Here is a 21,993-nt window from a genome sequence, read left to right on the forward strand (position 1 = left end):
ATCAGAGCACAGGGTGTGTAAGCACACTTACACAGAGATGAAAGGTGACACTCTCTCTGTCTCTCTCTCTCTCTCTCTCTCACACACACAAACGGACAAATGGACAAGACTGTCCTTGCCCAGTAAAACCTCAAGGAGAATCTTTATTTTCCTATCATTATGTTTTATACAAGCTGCTATATAGATCTGAGAGCAGGATTTCTAATAAAACCCTGAGTGCCTGTGTGAGATACGTCACTGTGTCTTTCATTCACCCTGCCTGTCCTCATCCTGTATGTGGCAGCTCTAGATGGGTGTTTTCTCACAGAGTGTGTGTGTGTCTGTGTGTCTGTGTGTCTGTGTGTGTGTGTTTGTGTGACTGTGTGTGTGAGTGTGTGTATGTGTGTGTATCTGTATATATATATGTGTGTGTGTGTGTGTGTGTGTGTGTGTGTGTGTGTGTGTGTGTGTGTGTGTGTGTGTGTGTGTGTGTCTGTGTGTGTGACTATGGAAGATAGCCTATAGGGTGGTGACTGTATCTCTCCCCATATAAGATGGCTAACAGTCTGTGTGAACGTCTGAACATGCGTGTGTGAGCGTGTGTGTGCACATTCATGATCATGTGTGTGTGTGTGTTTCTCTGTGCAGGGTAAAGGACTCCACTTGTTCTACTAAGAACATATATCACCTTTCTATGCTCTATGTGTATGTGAGGATAGCCTCTAGGGTGGTGAATCCCTCTCTCCCCATATATGTGTCTAACTAGATGGATGCTGGACCTGAAACTGACTAGACAGATTATGTAGCAGAGAAGGAAGTGTGTCAGTCTCTGCAGTAAGAGAGAGTACCTTGCTTTTATCACCTCAAAATAACCCTACTGCATGCCACAAATACACACACACACGTGGAAAGCTCACAGGAACACTCACACACACACAAGCTTACACAGACAGACATCATCGGGGAATGATTCTGAACCAGACGTGTGTTTCAGTGTATCTGTTTACCTCAGTGAGGAGGACTCGGTGCAAACTCTTGGCTCATGTTCCCTCATTTCCTCCTCTCTATATATTTTATTTCCATTTAGAGGAAGAAAAAACTCCCTTATTTTGCATTCCTCAGCTGTGCACATGGTAGTGGTGGGCTAAATGCTTTCAAATTACACTCTTAATGAAAAACAAACAACACACACACACACGACTTCCCCATAAACAATCCGAATTGTACATACACACAGGAACCATTTGTGGTCGGCTGAGGTTTCCCCTCCGCAGTGGGAAGAGGAAATTGGATACACGCAGAGACACAAAGAGGAGTGCCACTTTGTAAACAGAGGGCAATGTTGTTTACCTTCCCCAGGAGGACGACCACCGCCTGGCGGAACCGGAGCCGCTGGAATACAAAGAGGTCGTAAGCCACTGACACGGCCAGCACAGTGACTCCCTGCTCCTTCCACAGCATGCTGGACGCTGCGCAGACCAGGCTGCCGAGCAGCCACAGCCACGTCCTGGCTCGAAGCCTACCACAGCCCCTGGTCTGACAGTCCCTGGAAGAGGCCGTGTAGGCCGAGCGGAGCCCGCAGTGCCTTGTGTAACAGAGAAGAGACAAGAGGAACAGCAATGCCGCGCCGACGTCGGCCCTCCCCACCACCCCCGCCACGGCTTCCGTATGCACCGGGTGCGAGGCGAAGAGGAGCCCCGCCAGAAGACTCCACGGACCTCCCCCCAGGAGGGGACGACAGAGGGCAGTGAAGAGGCCTGTGACAGCCCCGTGGAGGCCCATGTTGACCAGGTGGTAGCCCCAGGGGCGCAGGCCGCCCAGGGCGTGGTTGAGGCGGAAGGAGAGGGTGCAGAGGGGCCGGAAAGACTTGTGGCTGCCGCTGTGGGTGAGCAGGGTGCCCCAGAAGTCATCATACAGGACGTTGGTCCACGGGGTCTCGGGGAGAAGGTCCTGGTTGGTCTTGATCGCACGGCTGCCGGAGAGAGAAAGAGAGAGAGGAGGGTCAGTGTCAGCTTGGATACAAACTAGATGGACGGGGGGTTTTCGTCAGAGCGAGATGGATAAAGTGGCAGCCATTGATGTAGCAACCGTGAGAGATTGGTGCAGATTAACGTTGATGTGATAATAAATGTGATGGATGGGACACGGTGTGAACACACGCACATACACTTTGTCAAGTGATTATTGGCCTCTGAGGCCTCTCCAATATCTCACAATTAACACATAATTTAGGGGAACACGGGCGTGCCTCATGTACACTAACAGACTGTGACAAACGAGATGATTCACCCCAGAGATTTCAAACTCTGCATGATAAATGACCCCTCTAATCACTAACACAACAGCTTAATGGAAGAGTCCGTCAAAGACTTGTGAAATTCAGGACATAAAACATATACTGTCGCTATCTCAATCAACACATAGTCCATCTACCACAGATCATACTGTCGCTATCTCAATCAACACATAGTCCATCTACCACAGATCATACTGTCGCTATCTCAATCAACACATAGTCCATCTACCACAGATCATACTGTCGCTATCTCAATCAACACATAGTCCATCTACCACAGATCATACTGTCGCTATCTCAATCAACACATAGTCCATCTACCACAGATCATACTGTCGCTATCTCAATCAACACATAGTCCATCTACCACAGATCATACTGTCGCTATCTCAATCAACACATAGTCCATCTACCACAGATCATACTGTCGCTATCTCAATCAACACATAGTCCATCTACCACAGATCATACTGTCGCTATCTCAATCAACACATAGTCCATCTACCACAGATCACAACCATTTGGCCTTCTGAGGACACACATGGAACCTTTAGCTTTATCCGTGTGAAATAAATGTCTTATTTGGAAAATACCTTTTTTATATACATTGCTTCATCTAAGCTGAATGCATTGAAAAAGTGACACAATGTAGACTGTCAGTCTTTAGGGATTAGACTAGACATATGTTAAAAATGGGATATATCACTAGTGTGTGTGTGTGTGTGTGTGTGCGTGTGTGTGTGTGTGTGTGTGTGTGTGTGTGTGTGTGTGTGTGTGTGTGTGTGTGTGTGTGTGTGTGTGTGTGACCATGTCCATATATGTGTGTACTTATTATGTTGGGGTCACTTTGATCCAGTGGCGACCCTCTCTGTCTCACGGTTTGTTTGTCTTGGAGATCTCCGCTTTTCTCAAGCGCCAGTCAAACATTGTGTTTGAGTAAAAGAGATTGGACCGGGGCCAGCTCAGGACTTCCTTTGTGAGGAGATTAGGACTCAGTGCCAGCGCAAGGAGTAGATGAATTAGAATGAGAGAGAGAGGGAGAGGGAGAAATACAGAGAGAGAGAGAGAGGGAGAGAGGGAGAAATACGGAAAGAGAGAAAGAGAGGTCAGGAGAGACAGCAGGAGAACGAAGAAGAGAGGGATGTAGAAAGCAAGATGAGAGAGAGAATGAGGGAAAGTGACATGGTAAGATGTGGAGAGAGGAGAGTGATGGGGGAGAAAGTGAAACGTCTAAAGCAAGGGGATGTAGCATTACAGAGGGAGGGAGGGAGGGAGAATCGGGTTGAGAGAGCGAGCGAGAGCGAGAGCGAGAGCGAGAGCGAGAGCGAGAGCGAGAGCGAGAGCGAGAGCGAGAGCGAGAGAGAGAGAGAGCTCTGATCTGTTAGTTCATTTCCATGGCACTCTGTGTACCTTTGTTAATCACACCCAATCACCATCTAGGCAACCCCCTCCTCTCCTCTGTCCTTACCCACAACCCATCACTCCTGTATCCTCATTCCTCACTTCCATAAAATGAACAACCCCCAAAAAATGAGATTTCTTTTCAAAAGAACACCCCTTTTGTATTTTTTGATTGTAAATAGAGGGGAGAGAGTGCCTGCCAGCCTGAGAGAGTGCCCCCCCACCCCTCCCCACGTACGACAGTAGAATACAAAAGAGCCCTCTCTAAGTCAGTCGCTCCGGGAGACCACTCACTTCAGAGACAGGGCCAATGAAGCCATCAGCAACGCCAGACAGCACTACTGTCACTCTCCCCCTTCAATATCTAGGCTGCATCCCAAATGGCACCCTATTCCCTATATAGTGCACTACTTTTGACCAGGGACGATGTGTCTCTGTTGTAAAGTAGTGCACTATGTAGGGCATAGGGTGTCATTTGGGACGGATCCCTACAGCTCCTGTCCCTTATAGCCAGCAGAAGTGGGGAGAGAAGAGGGGAGGCGGGGGAGGTAGGGGGTCTGATTTAAATATTTTAATGATATATCTCCGGTGAGGATTGAGATGTAGATGGGCCAAGACTCAGGGGAGGCTAAAGGGTGGCTATACTGGAGGTTGTTAATGTACTAATTAATGCAAATACAAAAACACACACACACACAGTAACATAGGCACTAAAACATACAGTAAAATTAATACAGTATTGATTTGATTTGATTTAATATGAATTAACCTGTGGAAAAACAGGTCGTAAAAAAATCCAGTAGTATGATGCAAGATGAAGCCTGTATAAACTGAGTGATGAGATGTGATGGTGTGTAGCAGTATGAAAAAAAAAAAAAATGTATGCACTCACTAACTGTAAGTCGCTCTGGATAAGAGCGTCTGCTAAATGACTAAAATGTGATGTAAAATGTAGCAGTGAATACTTAGGAATAGGGAGTATTCCGTCTTCCTCCCTCCCAGCCCTGTCCGTCTCTCAGCAGTGCAGAGCCTGAGAAACGGACGCTTGTTTTTCCCATTGAGAAAACAATCCTGGGAAAATTAGGAATTCTCCCTCTCTGCCTCACACGACAACGGGCTGCGCTGAGGTCAACACAGACACAACGTGGTGAAGGAGAAATGAACCTTTTGATGTATAGTACACTCATGAACCATCCACACCATCCTACCCAGTCATTCATAATATACTAATGACCATCCTCACTCATCAGCAAATCCGGTATTATATGTCTTATGAATGAATAGGAGGAAGTTTTGATTGTTGAACTGAAGGAGAAAGCTGTGGTGAGACTGAGAGAGGCTGGGACTTAGTGTCAGGGTTGATTGCTCTGATGTAGACTGAGAGAGGCTGGGACTTAGTGTCAGGGTTGATTGCTCTGATGTAGACTGAGAGAGGCTGGGACTTAGTGTCAGGGTTGATTGCTCTGATGTAGACTGAGAGAGGCTGGGACTTAGTGTCAGGGTTGATTGCTCTGATGTAGACTGAGAGAGGCTGGGACTTAGTGTCAGGGTTGATTGCTCTGATGTAGACTGAGAGAGGCTGGGACTTAGTGTCAGGGTTGATTGCTCTGATGTAGACTGAGAGAGGCTGGGACTTAGTGTCAGGGTTGATTGCTCTGATGTAGACTGAGAGAGGCTGGGACTTAGTGTCAGGGTTGATTGCTCTGATGTAGACAGAGAGGCTGGGACTTAGTGTCAGGGTTGATTGCTCTGATGTAGACAGAGAGGCTGGGACTTAGTGTCAGGGTTGATTGCTCTGATGTAGACTGAGAGGCTGGGACTTAGTGTCAGGGTTGATTGCTCTGATGTAGACTGAGAGAGGCTGGGACTTAGTGTCAGGGTTGATTGCTCTGATGTAGACTGAGAGAGGCTGGGACTTAGTGTCAGGGTTGATTGCTCTGATGTAGACTGAGAGAGGCTGGGACTTAGTGTCAGGGTTGATTGCTCTGATGTAGACTGAGAGAGGCTGGGACTTAGTGTCAGGGTTGATTGCTCTGATGTAGACTGAGAGAGGCTGGGACTTAGTGTCAGGGTTGATTGCTCTGATGTAGACTGAGAGAGGCTGGGACTTAGTGTCAGGGTTGATTGCTCTGATGTAGACTGAGAGAGGCTGGGACTTAGTGTCAGGGTTGATTGCTCTGATGTAGACTGAGAGAGGCTGGGACTTAGTGTCAGGGTTGATTGCTCTGATGTAGACTGTGTCAGGACCCGGTGCGAGAAACAGTCACTAATAATTGTCAGAACCCAGAAGATGAGGCAGACACAGCAGTACTAGAGATGGTGGTTTAATAAAGAACAAAATCCTCAGGCAAAGAAACTAAATCCACAATGTCCAAAAATAAAGCCAAGAGGCACAAAGAGGAAAACCTCCAAAAACAAAGAAACTCCACAAAGTGGTAAAAAATCCCACCAGAGAAATATCCATATAACACAAGGCTTGGGCTGGGGCTGGGTGCTAACTTACAAACACTGAGCAAGGAACTGAGGAACACACAGGGTTTAAATACTAACAAGGGAATGACCTACAGGTGCAAACAATAATTAGATCAAGAAAAAACAAAAGGTACAAAAAAGGTGCAATGGGGACATCTAGTGACCAAAACCCGAACAGTCATGGCCAAAACCTGACAGAATCCCCCTCCTAGGAACGGCTCCTGACGTTCCTACCAGCCTTCTCAGGGTGGAGGGCCCTGAACTGGACGAATGAGGTCAGGGTCCAGTATGTCCTTGGCAGGAACCCAGGAGCGCTCCTCGGGACCGTAGCCTTCCCAGTCCACCAGATACTGCCAGGACCGCTGCACCCGGCGGGAATCCAGTATCCGGTGGACGGTATAAGCCGACTGGCCACCGATGACACGGGGCGGAGGGGGAGGTCTGCCTGCCGGAATAAGGGGAAAAAACAACAGGTTTTAATAAAGAAATGTGAAATGTTGGATTGATCTTAAGGGATCTGGGTAAGTGCAGGCGAAAAGTAACGGGATTGACTCTCCTGGCAATCTTAAAGGGACCGATGAACCTCTGGGACAGCTTGCGAGACTCCACCCGTAGCGGTAGGTTCTTAGTTGAGAGCCATACTCTCTGGCCGGGGTACAGGGTAGGACCGGGACGGCGACCTCTGTTGGCTTGTCGTTGGTACTGCTGAGAGGAACGCAGAAGATTAAGACGTGCCTTCTTCCACGTAGCCGACCAGCGTCTGATGAACCTCGAGGCTGAAGGCACTCTGACTTCTGCCTCCTGGTCCGGGAACAATAGAGGTGCATAGCCAAACCGACACTCATGCGGGGACATACCAGTGGAGGAGGAGCACAAGGTGTTGTGCGCGTACTCGGCCCAAACAATGAAGGATGACCAAGTGGACGGGTTGTTGGAAACCATGCATCTGAGGGTGGTTTCCAGCTCCTGATTCATCCTCTCAGTTTGGCCATTGGACTCCGGATGGTACCCGGAAGATAAACTGGCCGTGGCCCCTATGAGTTGGCAGAAGGCCTTCCAAAACCTTGAGGCGAACTGGGGACCTCTGTCGGAAACCATATCTTGCGGGATCCCAAAGACTCGGAACACATGGTTAATCACCAACTCAGCTGTTTCCTTGGCAGAAGGTAATTTGGTCAAAGGAACAAACCTGGCCGCCTTAGAAAACCTGTCGATGATGACTAGGATCGTAGTATTACCATGGGACGGAGGAAGGCCAGTAATAAAGTCCAATGAGATATGGGACCAGGGTCGGTGGGGAATAGATAGAGGGTGAAGGAGTCCTTGAGGGCGAAGGTGAGAAGATTTGCCCTGACAGCACACGGAACAGGCCTTGATGAAAGTGGCAATGTCTTCCTTCATGGTGGGCCACCAGAACTTACGCTGGATGAACTCCAAGGTGCGGCCTATGCCCGGGTGACAGGTGAGGCGAGAGAGTGCCCCCACCGAAGGACTTGGGACCTTGCTGCCTTGGGAACAAACAACCGATTAGCAGGACCTCCACCAGGGCCCGGTTCGATGGCTTGAGCTTGTTTCACGGTATCCTCCACTTGCCACGCAGATCGGAGCCACGATCTTAGCGGCCGGAAGGACAGTCATGTCAGTATCTTCTCGAATGGCAGGAGAGTAGATTCGTGACAAGGCGTCCGGTTTGGAGATTCTTCGACCCGGGTCTATAGGTGAGGATAAACTGAAATCGGCTGAAGAAAAGAGACCATCGAGCCTGTCTGGCGTTCAACCGCTTCGCCTGCTGGATATACTCCAGATTCTTGTGGTCCGTAAGCACTTGAAACGGTTGAGAAGCCCCCTCGAGCCAGTGTCTCCATTCCTTCAATGCCATCTTAACCGCTAGGAGTTCACGGTCCCCACATCGTAATTCCTCTCGGCCGGGGTAAGCCGGTGAGAGAAGAAGGCGCAAGGATGAAGCTTCTTGTCTTCACCCCTCTGAGACAGGACAGCTCCAACCCCAACCTCTGATGCGTCTACCTCCACCACAAAAAGGTTCCTCCGCCGTTGGTAGTGTCAGGATGGGAGCAGAGAGGATGCGCTGCTTGAGTCCTTGGAAGGCCGTCTCAGCTTCTCTTCCCCCACAGAAACCTTGTGTTGCCACCCTTGGTTACCGCCGAGAGAGGGGCTGCCACCGAGCTGAAGTTCTTGATGAACTTGCGGTAAAAGTTGGTGAAGCCCAGGAAACGTTGAACTTCCTTAACGGACTTGGGGGTGGGCCAATCCGCTACCGCCTCTACCTTCTTGGGGTCCATCTGGACTCGTCCGGGTTCCACTATAAATCCCAGGAATTGTACTCGAGAGGAATGGAATTCACACTTCTCCGGCTTAACGTACAAATGGCTGTCTAGGAGGCGTTTGAGCACTTGTCTGACATGCTTAGTGTGTTCTTGAAGGGAGCTCGAAAAGATGAGGATGTCATCCAAGTACACAAACACGAAGATGTTAAGCATATCCCTAAGCACATCGTTTATGAGCGCTTGGAACACAGCCGGAGCGTTGGTCAGGCCGAAGGGCATCACCGAGTATTCGTAGTGACCAGTAGGCGTGTTGAAAGCGGTCTTCCACTCGTCCCCGGGTTTGATCCGCACCAGATGGTATGCGTTCCGCAGGTCAAGCTTAGTGAAGACAACTGCTTCCTGGAGCAGCTCAAAGGCTGTGGCCATAAGAGGTAGCGGGTAGCGGTTACGGACGGTTATGGCATTGAGTCCCCGGTAGTCGATGCAAGGTCGTAATCCGCCGTCTTTCTTGGCCACAAAGAAAAACCCTGCTCCCGCCGGGCGAGGTAGATGGACGCATGAGGCCTGCTGTCAGAGCGTCCTTGATGTAGGTATCCATAGCAGCTCGTTCGGGAGGAGAAAGGGAAAAGATCCGACCCCTGGGAGGGCAGGTCCCTGGCAACAGGTCGATGGTGCAATCGTAAGGTCTATGGGGTGGTAGTTTGGTGGCCCTCTGTTTGCTAAATACCAGTTTGAGGTCATGGTAACACTCGGGAACTCGGGACAAGTCGATGGATTCTAGAGACTCGGAAGGAGAACTCTGGGAACTCGGGAAGATACAAGTGGCTTGGCACGTGGGACCCCACTGCTTGATAGTGCCCACAGACCAGTCGATGTGAGGGTTATGGCTGTGAAGCCAGGGATAGCCAAGGACGAGAGGAAACTCGGAACAGGCGATCAGATGAAAGTTCATCACTTCCTTGTGTTGGGAAACTGAAAGTCGTAAGGGGGTAGTGGCACGAGTGACAAGTCCAGATCCCAAAGGACTTCTATCCAACGTAGTAACCCTTATGGGGTCACTTAGAGGTTCAGAAGGAACGCCATTCTCCTTCGCCCAGATCCCATCCATGAAGTTACCTGCGGCTCCAGAGTCTACCAAGGCTTGAAGAGAAACCTCGTGGTCGTCCCAGGAAAGGGTAACAGGAATGAGCAGGCGGGAGTTGGATAGATGGGAGGAGGTTATGTTTCCCGTTACAGTCCTCCCAGGCCTGCACGGGAGAGTGCGTTTTCCCTGGAGCCCGGGACACGTGGAGCGGAAATGGCCCGGTTTGCCGCAATATAGACAGCATCGCTCCCTCATTCGGCGATCTCTCTCAGCCTGGGAGATGCGTCCAACCTGCATGGGTTCTGGTGGAGCCAGCGAGGATAAAGGTGGAGACTCGGAGTTGGAACCGATAGGAACTAGGGTGAGCGGTCTATGGTTTTGTTCTCTCTCTCTCAGACGGCTGGTCTATGCGTGAAGCCAACTTGATAAGGGACTCGAGGTTGTCCGGTGGTTCCCGAGTGGCCAGTTCATCTTGGATGGTGTCAGAAAGGCCCTTCAAAAAACACACTGTGAGCGCCTCGTCGTTCCAGCCACTTGCTGCTGCCACAGTGCGGAACTGGATGGCATAGTCCGTCACGCTGCGCCGACCTTGGCGGAGAATCAGGAGCTGTTTGGCTGAGTCAGGGCCGTTGGTAGGACCTTGAAACACTCGCTGAATTCTTCAGCAAAGGTAGAGTAGCTGGCACAGCAGGGGACTTTGGGCATCCCACACAGCAGTAGCCCAGGCTAGAGCCTTTTCCGACAGCAGGGTGATGATATATGCTATCTTGGACCGGTCGGTGGGAAACGACGATGGTTGCAGCTCAAAGGAGAGAGAACATTGGGTGAAAAACCCCTTACAAACACTTGGGTCCCCTGAGAACCGTTGAGGAGGCGGCAGACGAGGTTCCGCCAGGGGATTAACTGCCAGGAGCCCTTGAATCGGATGAACTGGAGCAGAAGCGGTTGCCGGGGAAAGTCGATCCGAAATCTGCTTTATGGAAGTCAGCATCTCTGACAGAAGTTGAGAATGTCTAGCCATTAAGGCCTCTTGCTGAACCAGAGCAGCTTCGTGGCGTTGGACAGTCCCCCTCCTGGTGGGACAGCATGGAAAAAAAATCCTGGGTACTGGCTGCCTCTGGGTTCATAATAATGGCTCAGTGTTTCTGTCAGGACCCGATGCAGAAACAGTCACTAATAATTGTCAGAACCCAGAAGATGAGGCAGACACAGCAGTACTAGAGATGGTGGTTTAATAAAGAACAAAATCCTCAGGCAAAGAAACTAAATCCACAATGTCCAAAAATAAAGCCAAGAGGCACAAAGAGGAAAACCTCCAAAAACAAAGAAACTCACAAAGTGGTAAAAAATCCCACCAGAGAAATATCCATATAACACAAGGCTTGGGCTGGGGCTGGGTGCTAACTTACAAACACTGAGCAAGGAACTGAGGAACACACAGGGTTTAAATACTAACAAGGGAATGACCTACAGGTGCAAACAATAATTAGATCAAGAAAAAACAAAAGGTACAAAAAAGGTGCAATGGGGACATCTAGTGACCAAAACCCGAACAGTCATGGCCAAAACCTGACAGACTGAGAGAGACTGGGACTTAGTGTCAGGGTTGATTGCTCTGATGTAGACTGAGAGAGGCTGGGACTTAGTGTCAGGGTTGATTGCTCTGATGTAGACTGAGCCAGCAGTGTATATTAGACAAGGACCCATTTTCACAAAGCATCTCAGAGTAGGAGTGCTGATCTAGGATCAGGTCCACATCTGTCATATAATCATATTAATTATTATCTAAAAGGCCAAACTGATCCTAGATCAGCATCCATAGGGATCAGACCAGTCTGGTACAGTACAGGGTAATCCTCTGACTGACTGTAGGCCTCCAGAACCAGCATAGTGAGGTCTGATTAGGATCATAACCACTAACGCCTTGAACAGACAGACGGCGTCACTGCATCAATGCTGCGTAATGCATTCTGCATTCCAACTTTTTCTTTATTTTTATTCTTTATTTAACCTTTATTTAACCAGGTAAGCCAGTTGAGAACAAGTTCTCATTTACAACTGCGACCTGGTCAAGATAAAGCAAAGCAGTGCGATAAAAACAACAACAACACAGAGTTACATATGGAATAAACAAAACATACAGTCAATAACACAATAGAAAATCTATATACAGTGTGTGCAAATGTAGTAAGTTATGGAGGTAAGGCAATAAATAGGCCATAGTGCAAAATAATTACAATTTAGTATTAACACTGGAGTGATAGATGTGCAGAAGATGATGTGCAAATAGAGATACTGGGGTGCAAATGAGCAAAATAAATAACAATGTAAATAACAATATGGGGATGAGGTAGTTGGGTGGGCTAATTACAGATGGGCTGTGTACAGGTGCAGTGATCAGTACGCTGCTCTGACAACTGATGCTTAAAGTTAGTGAGGGAGATAAGTGTCTCCAGCTTCAGAGATTTTTTGCAGTTATGCAATGCAACATTGTTATTGGATATGTGAGCAACAACAGTTCAACATTCACCTTTTATTACAATTTCTGTCAAGTCTATGCATACAATTTGATGCACACGTTGGATAAATCCAACGTATGCACCACACAGAACACAGAACGCACTGCAACTGCCTCTGCAACGCAATGCTGCAAGGCAAACGCAGCGTTCCATTGGAAATGAATGTACTTCTGGTGTACCAAAACGCAATGCCGCTGTCGGTGTGATCGAGTCGTAAGGATGCAGTGATTAAGTTAAGACTCCAGCCCTAGATAAACATGCTCACATAGACAGCCAGACTGGAGAGAGGGGGATAGACTCTGCTATCTAGTTAGTAAACCCACCCACACACACACACACAGACACACACACATACATGGTAGTGTGCTTACACGAACACACACACACACACACACACATATATATATGGTTACCCACACACACACATATGAAAGTGTGCTCACAAATGCACACAAACACACAAGTATACACACACACACACACACATCAACCACAGCGACCCTGACACACCCGCTGTGTTTTGATCTGGGGATGGATTAGCCTTTAGCGTATGTTCCTCTTTATGTCCCCATAAAACAAACAGGGGGAATTCATCAATATCTCATTGCTAAACACTCCACTCCAGCCTTCTGTAAATATTAGAGCCTCCGGCCAGCCTGAATGTCTACAGTCTATTACCCTGCATGTGGAAAACTGGTAAGTCCACTGTGGAAACCACAGAGTTGTGGAATCCAGTCACATGACTTGGACTAGAGTCTGAGAGTCACAAATTTGATGACTTGAGACTCGACTTGATAGAAAATAAAATGACTTGACTTAGAGCCTTAAGACTCGGATTTGACTTGAAATTATCTTGCCAGGTTTTGTCACTCATTTTGTGGCACAGAGTCTACGTGGACTACTCTCCACACAGCCAGAGACAGTAGCCACAGTATCTCCCTTGAAAAATAACTTGCAACAGATTGGCTAGTGAACAGATTGGCTGCTGAGCTAGTGAACAGATTCCTGATTTGCTGTACAGCTATAGGATCCTTCTTATGATCTCTCTCTCTCTCTCTCTCTCTCTCTCTCTCTCTCTCTCTCTCTCTCTCTCTCTCTCTCTCTCTCTCTCTCTCTCTCTCTCACTCTCTCTCTGTGTGTCTCTCTCTCTCTCTCTCTCTCTCTCTCTCTCTCTCTCTCTCTCTCTCTCTCTCTCTCTCTCTCTCTCTCTCTCTCTCTCTCTCTCTCTCCCCTTATGGAGAACAAGGCCAGCTAATTAACCACATAGATAGAGCTGAGGTGGACAGACAGCCTATTCACACTATGCTAATCCCAGAGCCAAAGGGAAATAACTCCCATCTCACATTCTGTGTATGTGTGTGTGTATTGGCAAGGTAATAAAGCCTCCGTATCGAACGGCTGATAAAAATCTACCTCCACATCATTATCATCCCTCTGTGATTTGTTTCCCAGGCTTTGTGCTTGAGTGGGAGAGTACACTGACTGTACAAAACATTAGGAACACCTTCCTAATACTGAGTTGCACTCCTCCCCCCTTTTGCCCTCAGAACAGACTCAATTCATCGGGGCATGGACTCTACAAGGTGTCGAAAGCGTTCCACAGGAATGCTGGCCCATATTGACTTCAATGCTTCCCACAGTTGTGTCAAGTTGGCTGGATGTCCTTTGGGTGGTGGACTATTCTTGATAAAGAAAAGGAAAGCCGCACACTCTAGGAGCTCAGATGCAATAATTTAATATCTTAATAACCAACGTTTCGACAGACAAGCTGTCTTCATCAGGGTATGGACCATTCTTGATACACACAGGAAACTGTTGAGCTATATGTGCCATTCACCCTCTGAATGGCACATATACACAATACATGTCTCAAGGCTTACAAATCCTTCTTTAACCCCCTTTAATCCTCCCCTTCATCTACACTGATTGAAGTGGATTTAAAAAGTGACATCAATAAAAGATAATAGCTTTGACCTGGATTCACCTGGCCAGTCTATGTCATGGAAAGAGCAGGTGTTCATAATGTTTTGTATACTCAGTGTATGTAGGCATTGGGCAATAAACAGCTATGGCTTTCCACATTAAAATGAGCAGCCTCCCAATTGAATGGATGATAAACACCTGACTGAACCATCTATCTATTCTACACCCCCACAACAACCATCTATCTATTGTACACCCCCACAACAACCATCTATCTATTGTACACCCCCACAACAACCATCTATCTATTCTACACCCCCACAACAACCATCTATCTATTCTACACCCCCACAACAACCATCTATCTATTGTACACCCCCACAACAACCATCTATCTATTGTACACCCCCACAACAACCATCTATCTATTCTATACCCCCACAACAACCATCTATCTATTCTACACCCCCACAACAACAATTTATCTATTCTACACCCCCACAACAACCATCTATCTATTGTACACCCCCACAACAACCATCTATCTATTCTACACCCCCACAACAACCATCTATCTATTCTACACCCCCACAACAACAATTTATCTATTCTACACCCCCACAACAACCATCTATCTATTCTACACCCCCACAACAACCATCTATCTATTCTACACCCCCACAACAACCATCTATCTATTCTACACCCCCACAACAACCATCTATCTATTCTACACCCCCACAACAACAATTTATCTATTCTACACCCCCACAACAACCATCTATCTATTCTACACCCCCACAACAACAATTTATCTATTCTATACCCCCACAACAACCATCTATCTATTCTATACCCCCACAACAACCATCTATCTATTCTATACCCCCACAACAACCATCTATCTATTCTATACCCCCACAACAACCATCTATCTATTCTATACCCCCACAACAACCATCTATCTATTCTATACCCCCACAACAACCATATATCTATTGTACACCCCCAAAACAACCACCCATCTATTCTACACCCCCACAACAACCATCTATCTATTCTACACCCCCACAACAACCATATATCTATTGTATACCCCCACAACAACCATCTATCTATTCTATACCCCCACAACAACCATCTATCTATTCTATACCCCCACAACAACCATCTATCTATTATATACCCCCACAACAACCATCTATCTATTATATACCCCCACAACAACCATCTATATATTCTATACCCCCACAACAACCATCTATCTATTCTATACCCCCACAACAACCATCTATCTATTCTATACCCCCACAACAACCATCTATCTATTATATACCCCCACAACAACCATCTATCTATTCTATACCCCCACAACAACCATCTATCTATTCTACACCCCCACAACAACCATCTATCTATTCTACACCCCCACAACAACCATCTATCTATTCTATACCCCCACAACAACCATCTATCTATTCTATACCCCCACAACAACCATCTATCTATTATATACCCCCACAACAACCATCTATCTATTCTATACCCCCACAACAACCATCTATCTATTCTATACCCCCACAACAACCATCTATCTATTCTACACCCCCACAACAACCATCTATCTATTCTACACCCCCACAACAACCATCTATCTATTCTACACCCCCACAACAACAATCTATCTATTCTACACCCCCCACAACAACCATCTATCTATTCTACACCCCCACAACAACCATCTATCTATTCTATACCCCCCACAACAACCATCTATCTATTCTATACCCCCACAACAACCATCTATCTATTCTACACCCCCACAACAACCATCTATCTATTCTACACCCCCACAACAACCATCTATCTATTCTACACCCCCACAACAACCATATATCTATTCTACACCCCCACAACAACCATCTATCTATTATATACCCCCACAACAACCATCTATCTATTCTATACCCCCACAACAACCATCTATCTATTCTACACCCCCACAACAACCATCTATCTATTCTACACCCCCACAACAACCATCTATCTATTCTACACCCCCACAACAACCATCTATCTATTATATACCCCCACAACAACCATCTATCTATTCTATACCCCCACAACAACCATCTATCTATTCTACACCCCCACAACAACCATCTATCTATTCTACACCCCCCACAACAACCATCTATCTATTCTACACCCCCCACAACAACCATCTATCTATTATATACCCCCACAACAACCATCTATCTATTCTATACCCCCACAACAACCATCTATCTATTCTACACCCCCACAACAACCATCTATCTATTCTACACCCCCACAACAACCATCTATCTATTCTACACCCCCCACAACAACCATCTATCTATTCTACACCCCCACAACAACCATCTATCTATTCTACACCCCCACAACAACCATCTATCTATTCTACACCCCCCACAACAACCATCTATCTATTATATACCCCCACAACAACCATCTATCTATTCTACACCCCCACAACAACCATCTATCTATTATATACCCCCACAACAACCATCTATCTATTCTACACCCCCACAACAAACACCGCTCCAGTCTCCAATACAACACATAGCAGAGATGCTCCTCTTCAATACATTGAATAAAGAGTTCTGTCCATCCACTACAGTTAAAATGGCATTCAGCTCTACACGCATGCTTCGGCCTCAATGGCAAAAGCCCTTTTCATTTAATAGATTTCTGAAGTTACTTGAGTTAATTGATTGATTTCTCCTTTGGTTCTGCCTTGGTGAACTGGCCCAAACTCAAGTCGCAGGGGCCAGATCACCTCTCTCTGAGTTAAACCAATCCTAACAGGATTAGAGAGTGATTATAGAACCTCAATGTTTCAGGGACGTTGCCCAGAGGGCAGAGGTCAACCTATAATCTGATTAAAACTCTCTGGGGGGGGTAAATCTGTCTGTGTGTGTGTCGCATTCCTTATTCATAATTGTGAGTTGTGCATAGGCGCACACATAAAAACACTCGCTTGCGGTGGAATTTTAAAGTTGACGCAACAGAATATGTATTCCAAACACAAGCACTAAGTCTTAATGCCATGCTGTGGTGCAGTTGGCAAGTACAGAGGCACAGAGGCTAAGCCCAGTGAATGACTCAGCTTGCTAAAGATGAACCCTGTCGTCTCTTCACCCGGGTTGACAGACAGACTGGACTGTGGCTGTTGGGAGGGAGGCCATTGTTGCCTAGCCTACTGGAAAGACTTGTCTGGCAAAGCCCAGATCCAGACTGCTTCACTGGCTGTCTGGTCTATGGTTTGGTGTGTGAATGTGTCCGACACAGTCGTCATATGTGTGGGGTGAGGGAGGGTATCAACACACACATGCAAAACATACACACACACACACACGCACGCAAACACACACACAAACACACACAGCAGAGTTGAGAGGGCAGATGGAGGCCTTTGATTGATGGGGCTGCCACAGAGTCCCACCTACCCCTCAGACATCTCTTTTGGCTGGCCACTCAGCAGAATACTGAATACCCTTTACACAAAGTCCACATATCTTCAACATTAGCATAGACGCTCCCCAGCTAGCACATTAGGTTCCCTGAATGTTCTGGGAATAAATTTTTTAGGTTGCAATCCTCTCTCTCTCTCTCTCTCACTCTCTCTCTCTCTGTCTCTCTGTCTCTCTCTCTGTCTCTCTCTCTCTCTGTCTCTCTCTCTCTCTCTCTCACTCTCTCTCTCTCTGTCTCTCTGTCTCTCTCTCTGTCTCTCTCTCTGTCTCTCTCTCTCTCTGTCTCTCTCTCTCTCTCTCTCTCTCTCTCTCTCTCTCTCTCTCTCTCTCTCTCTCTCTCTCTCTCTCTCTCTCTCTCTCTCTCTCTCTCTGTCTCTCTGTCTCTCTCTCTGTCTCTCTCTCTCTCTGTCTCTCTCTCTCTGTCTCTCTCTCTCTCTGTCTCTCTCTCTCTCCTCTCTCTCTCTCTCTCTCTCTCTCTCTCTCTCTCTCTCTCTCTCTCTCTCTGTCTCTCTCTCTCTCTCTGTCTCTCTCTCGTCTCTCTCTCTCTCTGTCTCTCTCTCTCTCTCTCTCTCTCTCTCGCTCTCTCTGTCTCTCCTCCTGCCCCTTCTTCTCCACGTTGTATGTTTCTGTACTCTCTCACACTCTTCCTTTCCTCATCATCAACCCCTTACATCATACTGTAACTCTGGTGGTGTTTGTATATTTAATAACCCACAAGTCAGGAAGTGGCTAGACGTGGGTGTGTCTAAACATCTCACGTCAACAAGACGTGGGCAGAACACTACCATCCCCAGTCGTGCCATAACTACAGTCGGACACACACTGGTATAAACACTCAGTAGAGAAATCCATAAAGGCCCACTGACACGATTATTAATGCATCACAAATGGCACCCTATTCCGCATATAGTGCACTACTTTTAACCAGAACCCTATGGGCCCTGGTCAAAATATTATATTTGATATATTATAGGGAATAGGGTGCCACTTTCTGAGGGCCAAGAGCATTGTGATGGATTTATCTTTAGATTATTAGATTAGTCCAGCCTCTCTCTCTGGTTTCCTGGTTTGTGTGAAATTAATTTGTATGTTGTCGGCCAACACAGTTGTTTGTTTTCTCAAAGGATGGAATGTTAAATGATAAACTGCTCTTAGATGCTAATCAAAAGATAGCATAGTTTAGTTGATATGTGGGGAGAAAGAAAGGGGACATTTGACAGTGTTTTAGGTGTAGGCCGACATGTCAGCTAGTCTTGCAGGAATGAAAATAACAGTAATTAAAATTATATGTACTGTATCGTCTATATATTTAAACCATTGGCCCTACCTATATTAGCCTAATCTATATTAGCCTAACCTATATTTCCATCCCTCCTGCTACAGTGGTAATGACTGAGGGTGCACTGTGTGCATCTTTCCCATGCGTAGACTGAAAATAGCCATCCAGCTTCTGCATTGTCCCACTAGACCGACTGTATATCCAAGCAGCTTCTTGAATGAGTGGGCTAATTAGTTTAACTTTGCTGATTCAATACGAAGAGCCCAGCTGGGGTAATTAAAATACATTACAGTCATATACAGTGGGGGAAAAAAGTATTTAGTCAGCCACCAATTGTGCAAGTTCTCCCACTTAAAAAGATGAGAGAGGCCTGTAATTTTCATCATAGGTACACGTCAACTATGACAGACAAAATGAGGAAAGAAAATCCAGAAAATCACATTGTAAGATTTTTAATGAATTTATTTGCAAATTATGGTGGAAAATAAGTATTTGGTCAATAACAAAAGTTTCTCAATACTTTGTTATATACCCTTTGTTGGCAATGACACAGGTCAAACGTTTTCTGTAAGTCTTCACAAGGTTTTCACACACTGTTGCTGGTATTTTGGCCCATTCCTCCATGCAGATCTCCTCTAGAGCAGTGATGTTTTGGGGCTGTCGCTGGGCAACACGGACTTTCAACTCCCTCCAAAGATTTTCTATGGGGTTGAGATCTGGAGACTGGCTAGGCCACTCCAGGACCTTTAAATGCTTCTTACGAAGCCACTCCTTTGTTGCCCGGGCGGTGTGTTTGGGATCGTTGTCATGCTGAAAGACCCAGCCACGTTTCATCTTCAATGCCCTTGCTGATGGAAGGAGGTTTTCACTCCAAATCTCACGATACATGGCCCCATTCATTCTTTCCTTTACACGGATCAGTCGTCCTGGTCCCTTTGCAGAAAAACAGCCCCAAAGCATGATGTTTCCACCCCCATGCTTCACAGTAGGTATGGTGTTCTTTGGATGCAACTCAGCATTCTTTGTCCTCCAAAAACGACGAGTTGAGTTTTTACCAAAAAGTTCTATTTTGGTTTCATCTGACCATATGACATTCTCCCAATACTCTTCTGGATCATCCAAATGCACTCTAGCAAACTTCAGACGGGCCTGGACATGTACTGGCTTAAGCAGGGGGACACGTCTGGCACTGCAGGATTTGAGTCCCTGGCGGCGTAGTGTGTTACTGATGGTAGGCTTTGTTACTTTGGTCCCAGCTCTCTGCAGGTCATTCACTAGGTCCCCCCGTGTGGTTCTGGGATTTTTGCTCACCGTTCTTGTGATCATTTTGACCCCACGGGGTGAGATCTTGCGTGGAGCCCCAGATCGAGGGGAGATTATCAGTGGTCTTGTATGTCTTCCATTTCCTAATAATTGCTCCCACAGTTGATTTCTTCAAACCAAGATGCTTACCTATTGCAGATTCAGTCTTCCCAGCCTGGTGCAGGTCTACAATTTTGTTTCTGGTGTCCTTTGACAGCTCTTTGGTCTTGGCCATAGTGGAGTTTGGAGTGTGACTGTTTGAGGTTGTGGACAGGTGTCTTTTATACTGATAACAAGTTCAAACAGGTGCCATTAATACAGGTAACGAGTGGAGGACAGAGGAGCATCTTAAAGAAGAAGTTACAGGTCTGTGAGAGCCAGAAATCTTGCTTGTTTGTAGGTGACCAAATACTTATTTTCCACCATAATTTGCAAATAAATTCATAAAAAATCCTACAATGTGATTTTCTGGAGAAAAAAAATCTCAATTTGTCTGTCATAGTTGACGTGTACCTATGATGAAAATTACAGGCCTCTCTCATCTTTTTAAGTGGGAGAACTTGCACAATTGGTGGCTGACTAAATACTTTTTTCCCCCACTGTACATCAGGGTTGTGTTGGAACAACTACCAGCTTACCTTTCTTATGCATACACTTTATTAATACATTTTTGTTTAGGGGAAAGTGTCAATTATTTTTTGTGTCATGTAGCCTGTTTAAGTGCCATCACTGCTCTGCATAGCTTTCACACCATCCAGAATATTTACAGATGCACTTACTGACTGTTTATCAAGGTAACTATGTGAGTGTTTATCAAGGTAGCTTTCCCACCGTTCTAAAAATACATACTAGGCAATGTAAGCAGACGAAAGCACTGGGCAGACAGACAGACAGAGATAGAGAGACAGAGACAGACAGACAGACAGACAGACAGACAGACAGACAGACAGACAGACAGACAGACAGACAGGATTTGCAGGCTTCTATGCTATTAGAATGGAAACCACAGGCAGTCTCTCAGCGACCTCAGGTAACCCTGCCTGTCTCCCCTACCATCAACAGCACAGCATCCATCATTCAAACTAGTGGAGAGAGAGTCTCATACAGAGAGCTAGAGTGGTGGGGTTAGGGTCCAACAGGCTTTTCATCAGACAGCTGCAACTTGTCATTTCTACCAGCCTTTGGGTTTTGGAGGACTAACGAGTCAAAAAACTTGACTCTGAATTCTGAGCTGTCTTAAACTGACACACATGCAGGCACATACACACAGGAACACACATACACACACACACACACAACTCCTTCTGTGTCACAGGACACTGTGTACCGCTCTGTGTGTATCTCACATCCTCCAGATCATTCACATCTTCTTTATAGCCTTGATATCAATAACGTTAATAATGTATATAATCAAAAGACTCCACAACACATTATTCATCAGCATCACTGGCGCCCAGCTGTTTTCACTAACGCCAGCATTATTACTGGACATAGTGGTGATTAACATGAATTCTCCCTCTCTGTCTACGTCCCTCCCCACTATTACGACCCATTCATGAGGAGGGAGTTACTGGGGCTTCAAAGCTGCCATCTCCTCCGACAACCAATCAGGAGTCAAATATTTCTTTCCGGTGGCTTTTTGCTTCAAAGGGAGCACTGCTGGAGGAAGGAGACAGGAAGTGGATGTCTCCCCTTGGTCAGAGGGGCTCCTTTCATGTCCCCTAAAACATGTTTCCTGATTAGCAGCAAGGATACAACACAGCCAGGGCCAAGGACTCTGCACAGCGCACCTGCCAGGGCGGCAGGTCACCTAGCAGTTAGAGCGTTGGGCCCGAGCCGACAAGGTGAAAATTGAGCAAGGCACTTAACCCTAATTTGCTCCAGGGGTGCCGTACTACTATGGCTGACCCTGTAGAACAACACACTTCACTG

General features: G+C 46.6%; 1 protein-coding gene across 1 annotated transcript in view; it reads right to left on the minus strand.

Annotated features, from left to right (window-relative positions):
* Positions 1–21,993, minus strand: part of LOC121543400 (protein O-mannosyl-transferase TMTC2) — an 88,997-nt gene that overhangs the window by 37,760 nt on the left and 29,244 nt on the right. Inside the window, exon 2 of the mRNA XM_041853236.2 lies at positions 1,330–1,951. Coding sequence (XP_041709170.1) covers positions 1,330–1,951 — 622 coding nt within the window. The remainder of the gene's footprint in view (positions 1–1,329; positions 1,952–21,993) is intronic.

This window comes from Coregonus clupeaformis, chromosome 28, assembly GCF_020615455.1.
Source record: "Coregonus clupeaformis isolate EN_2021a chromosome 28, ASM2061545v1, whole genome shotgun sequence".
In the NCBI taxonomy this organism is placed as follows: domain Eukaryota; kingdom Metazoa; phylum Chordata; class Actinopteri; order Salmoniformes; family Salmonidae; genus Coregonus; species Coregonus clupeaformis.